The sequence below is a fragment of the Bison bison genome, unplaced genomic scaffold (genome assembly GCF_000754665.1).
Source record: "Bison bison bison isolate TAMUID 2011002044 unplaced genomic scaffold, Bison_UMD1.0 scf7180017864112, whole genome shotgun sequence".
NCBI classification, from domain to species: Eukaryota; Metazoa; Chordata; class Mammalia; order Artiodactyla; family Bovidae; genus Bison; species Bison bison.
Window position 1 is genome coordinate 110589 of NW_011494684.1, and position 4832 is coordinate 115420.

At 50.2% G+C, this 4832-nt stretch overlaps 1 protein-coding gene across 1 annotated transcript in view; it reads left to right on the forward strand.

Annotated features, from left to right (window-relative positions):
* DCHS1 (dachsous cadherin-related 1) overlaps nucleotides 1–4832 on the forward strand; it is a gene marked incomplete at its 3' end in the record, with an annotated part of 29133 nt that overhangs the window by 21026 nt on the left and 3275 nt on the right. Inside the window, 7 exon segments of the mRNA XM_010839147.1 lie at nucleotides 7–138; nucleotides 227–466; nucleotides 560–685; nucleotides 1489–1698; nucleotides 3452–4330; nucleotides 4455–4568; nucleotides 4737–4828. Coding sequence (XP_010837449.1) covers nucleotides 7–138; nucleotides 227–466; nucleotides 560–685; nucleotides 1489–1698; nucleotides 3452–4330; nucleotides 4455–4568; nucleotides 4737–4828 — 1793 coding nt within the window.

The window sequence follows — 4832 nt, forward strand, 5'->3', positions numbered from 1 at the left end:
GCCTCCCTGAGGATCACCCGCCCGGGCCCACGGCGCTGCACGTGGTAGCCCGGGACCCCGACCTGGGCGAGGCCGCACGGGTGTCCTATCGCCTGGCAGCTGGCGCGGACGGCTGTTTCCGGCTACACCCCAGCACCGGTGAGTTGGACCGCAGGGAGGGATGGGAACGAGGAGGATGCTAATGCAGAGCGAGTGTTTTCTTCCAACCTGCCCACCGCTTACCTAGGAGCGCTGTCCGTGGTGCGGTCTCTGGACCGCGAACAGCGAGCTGAGTACGTGCTGACTGTGGTGGCCTCTGACCACGGCTCCCCACCGCGCTCGGCCACGCAGCTTCTGACTGTCAGTGTCGCCGACGTCAACGACGAGGCACCCGCTTTCCAACAGCAGGAGTACAGCGTCCTCTTGCGGGAGAACAGCCCGCCTGGAACGTCTCTGCTCACTCTGCAGGCAACCGACCCCGATCTGGGTAAGCGTGAGGGGATAAGTTGGAAGAGGGAGGGACTGGGTCAAGAAAGGGTATATTCACCCTGTGATCTTACCCCACGCTGGCTCTCCTCAGGGGCCAATGGGCAAGTGACTTATGGAGGCATCTCTGGCGAAAACTTCTCCCTGGATCCAGACACCGGGATCCTTACCACTCTTCGGGCTCTGGATCGGGAGGAGCAGGAGGAGATCAACTTGACAGGTATACACTGACAGGCTCCCCAAAGCCTGAGGTGGCATAAACACCATTGTTACATGGGCAGGACCCCCAAAGTACCTTCAAGAAACTTCTACTCTTACAGCACAGCTTGTATTTTTAATCCTTTGGGGGAGTTTGTCAGAGTACAAGGTGAACTGACTTCTAGGCTGTAACCACTGTGATTATACTCTCAAACACATAATGTCACAGCTGTGCCTTCTAGGATTCCCTCAGATTACACTGTAGGCATTTAACAGAGGTGCATATGGAGAAGGCAATGACAACCCACTCCAGTACTCTTGCCTGGAAAATCCCATGGGCAGAGGAGCCTGGTAGGCTGCAGTCCATGGGGTCACGAAGAGTCAGACATGACTGAGCGACTCCACTTTCAGTTTTCACTTTCATGCATTGGAGAAGTAAACGGCAACCCACTCCAGTGTTCTTGCCTGGGGAATCCCAGGGACGGAGGAGCCTGGTGGGCTGCCGTCTGTGGGGTCGCACAGAGTCGAACATGACTGAAGTGACTTAGCAGCAGCAGCAGCAGCATATGGATACTGAGTACCAAAGAGGTTAGCTCAGGCTAACACAGCTTGAAAGTGGCAGAGCTGGGACTTGAACCCAGATCTCTTGTTATCTCATTTAGTGCCTTTCCTGTTACACCACCACATATATGTATGCATGCCTGAGTGCTTGTGGGGTGTGAAAAGGTAGACATATTCTGATTTTTGTGTGCACCTGGTGAACACATGTGGTGTGGATTCCTCCATGGGAGCAGGATAAATCTCATTGACTTTGCTTCCCAACAGTATATGCCCGGGACGGGGGCTCGCCTCCACTGTTGACCCACGTCACAGTGCGAGTGGCTGTGGAGGATGAGAATGACCATGCCCCAACCTTTGGGAGTGCCCATCTCTCCCTGGAGGTGCCCGAGGGCCAGGACCCCCAGACCCTTACCACGCTGCGGGCCTCTGACCCGGATGTGGGAGCCAACGGGCAGCTGCAGTACCGCATCCTGGGTGAGAACCTTCCCGTACCTACTTGCCCAGGGCTACTTCTTGTTGGCCTGTGTCCCAGACCCAGTGTGCCTGGATCCCCTTTTCCTTCCCTTTATGTTTCTGGGTCTCCAAGCATCTCTTTCTATGCCCCTCCAGTATTTGATCTCCCTCTTTGTCTCTTTTTATCCTCCTGTATCTTTTTTTTCTTGATTGTCTCTCCCTGTAGAGTAGTTGTTCTCAAACCTTTTCATCTCAGGAACCTTAACATTATTTTTTTTAACTTTTTATTTTATATTGGAGTACAGTTGATTAACTATAACAGTTGTGATAGTTTCAGGTGTACAGCAAAGTGATTCAGTTATCATAAACATGTAATCTATTCTTTTTCAAATTCTTTTCCCATTTAGGTTATTACGTAATGTTGAGTAGAGTTCCTTGTGCTATACAGTTGGTCCTTGTTGGTTATCCATTTTAAATACAGTAACATGTACATGTCAATTGCAAACTCCCTAACTATCCCTTCTCCCCACCCTTCCCCTTTAAGGTCTCTAAGTCTGTGAGTCTGTTTCTGTTTTATAAATAAATAAATTTGTATCATTTCTTTTTAGATTCCACATATAAGTGATATATATTTCTCTTCCCTGTCTGACTTTCTTCACTCAGTATGACAACCTCTGGATCCATCCATGTTGCTGCAAATGGTGTTATTTCATTTTTAATGACTGAATAATATTCTATTGTATATATGTACCACATCTTCTTTACCCATTCATCTGTGGATGGAAATTTAGGTTGCTTCCATGTTTTGGCTACTGTAAACAGTGCTGCAGTGAACACTGAGGGATGCATGTATCCTTTTGGACTATATTTTTCTCCAGATATTTTCCCAGGAATAGGATTGAAGGATCATATGGTATCTCTAGTTTTTAAAGGAACCTCAATACTGTTCTCCATAGTGGCTGTACCAGTTTACATTCCCACCAACAGTTTAGGATGGAGGAACCCTTATATCTTAATTTTTAAGAACTGTAAAGAACTTTGGCTTATATGATATCAGCATTTATTGATGTAATAAAATATGATATAATAATTGAACATATAAAATATATAATAAACACATACCATTATTTACCACATTTGATATTAAAACTGAGAACACTTTTAAATATCATTGTAAAACAAGCCAATGAAACATACCACTTGCTGTATTTCTGCATAGGCCCAAGGAGATTTACTGTCCATTTTGTTGGACAATAATGAGGTTGCAAAGATTAAACAGGTATGATTGAACACAAGCTAACAAAAGCTGAGTGAATCTATTGAAAACACATTTATGCTTTAAACTTTTTCCCTAGAATATTCTTGAAATCACAACATTACATAAGCACACATTCCATTAACCATCCAAGTTATGACATCATCACATGTCATGCAGCATCTGGACTCCGCTCTGCATTTGTGAGTTGATGAGAATGGAAAAGTCATATAATGTCTTAGTATTGCTATGAAAATAGTTCTGATCTTATGTACTCCCAAAAGGGTCTCAGGGGGATTCTTGGGGCCCCCAGACCACACTTTGAGAAAAACTACTTTACAGTCTCTTTCTTTACCTTCTGTGTTCTCTTTGTTTCTCTGCCTTTATTCCACTTTCCCTCTCCTGCCCTTCTCCCTCTCTCTCTCCCTCTCTCTCCCTTTCTTCTCCGTTGCCTGTAAATCACCCTCTCTCCCATGGGCTGACACATGTATGTTTCTGTGTGCATGCCCTTCTCTGCAGATGGGGACCCCTCAGGAGCCTTTGTCCTGGACCTAGCTTCTGGGGAGTTTGGCACCATGAGGCCACTAGACCGGGAGGTGGAGCCAGCATTCCAGCTGCAGATAGAAGCCCGGGATGGAGGCCAGCCAGCTCTCAGCGCTACGCTTCTTGTGACAGTGACAGTGCTAGATGCCAATGACCATGCCCCAGCCTTCCCTGTGCCCTCCTACTCTGTGGAGGTGCCTGAGGACGCACCTGCAGGGACCCTGCTGCTGCAGCTGCAGGCTCATGATCCTGATGCTGGGGCCAATGGTCGTGTGACCTACTACCTGGGTACAGGTGCAGCAGGAGCCTTCCTGCTAGAGCCCAGCTCTGGGGAATTGCGCACAGCCACCACCCTTGACAGAGAGCAGTGTCCCAGCTATGCCTTTACAGTGAATGCAGTGGACAGTGCAGCTGCTGGGCCCCTAAGCACCACAGTGCCCGTCACCATCACAGTGCGTGATGTCAATGACCACGCGCCCACCTTCCCCACCAGTCCCCTGAGGCTGCGCCTGCCCCGCCCAGGCCCTGTCTTCAGCACTCCAATTCTGCCTCTGGCCACTCTGCGAGCTGAAGACCGTGACGCTGGTGCCAATGCCTCCATCCTGTACCGGCTGGCAGGCACACCACCTCCTGGCACCACCGTGGACTCTTACACTGGTGAAATCCGTGTGTCCCGCTCCCCTGTATCTCTGAGCCCCCGAGATCGTGTCCTCTTCATTGTGGCAACTGACCTTGGCCGTCCAGCTCGCTCTGCCACTGGTGTGGTCATTATTGGGCTGCAAGGGGAGTCTGAGCATGGACCCCGCTTCTCCCGAGCCAGTAGTGAAGCCATGCTCCGTGAGAATGCACCCCCAGGTGAGTCCCTAACCATGTCTCCCAGCTTTGTATCTCTGGATGGGCTGGGGTTGCTCAGTGAAAATGTTCCCCAAACTCCCTCAGTCTAGTGCTCACACTTCAACCAATGCCCTCCTTTCTTTAGGGACTCCCGTTGTCTCCCCCAAGGCTATCCATGCAGGGGGCTCAAGTGGACCCATCACATACAGCATTCTCAGTGGGAATGAGAAAGGGACATTCTCCATCCAGCCTAGTACAGGTAAGGGAAGGAGCAAGGGGCTCTGGGGGACAGGTTCCTGGAGGAGCTCCTTTTTGGGCCCCAGGAGACTCCGGTTGAGGAGGGGCTGCCCTGCAGTGGTAGGCCTCAGAGACGGAGGCACTCGGGCAAGCAAGAGGTCTGTCAGTGATCCATTCTGCCTTCCCCTAGGAGCCATCACAGTCCGCTCAGCAGAGGGGCTGGATTTTGAGGCAAACCCACGGCTGCGACTGGTGCTGCAGGCAGAGAGTGGAGGAGCCTATGCCT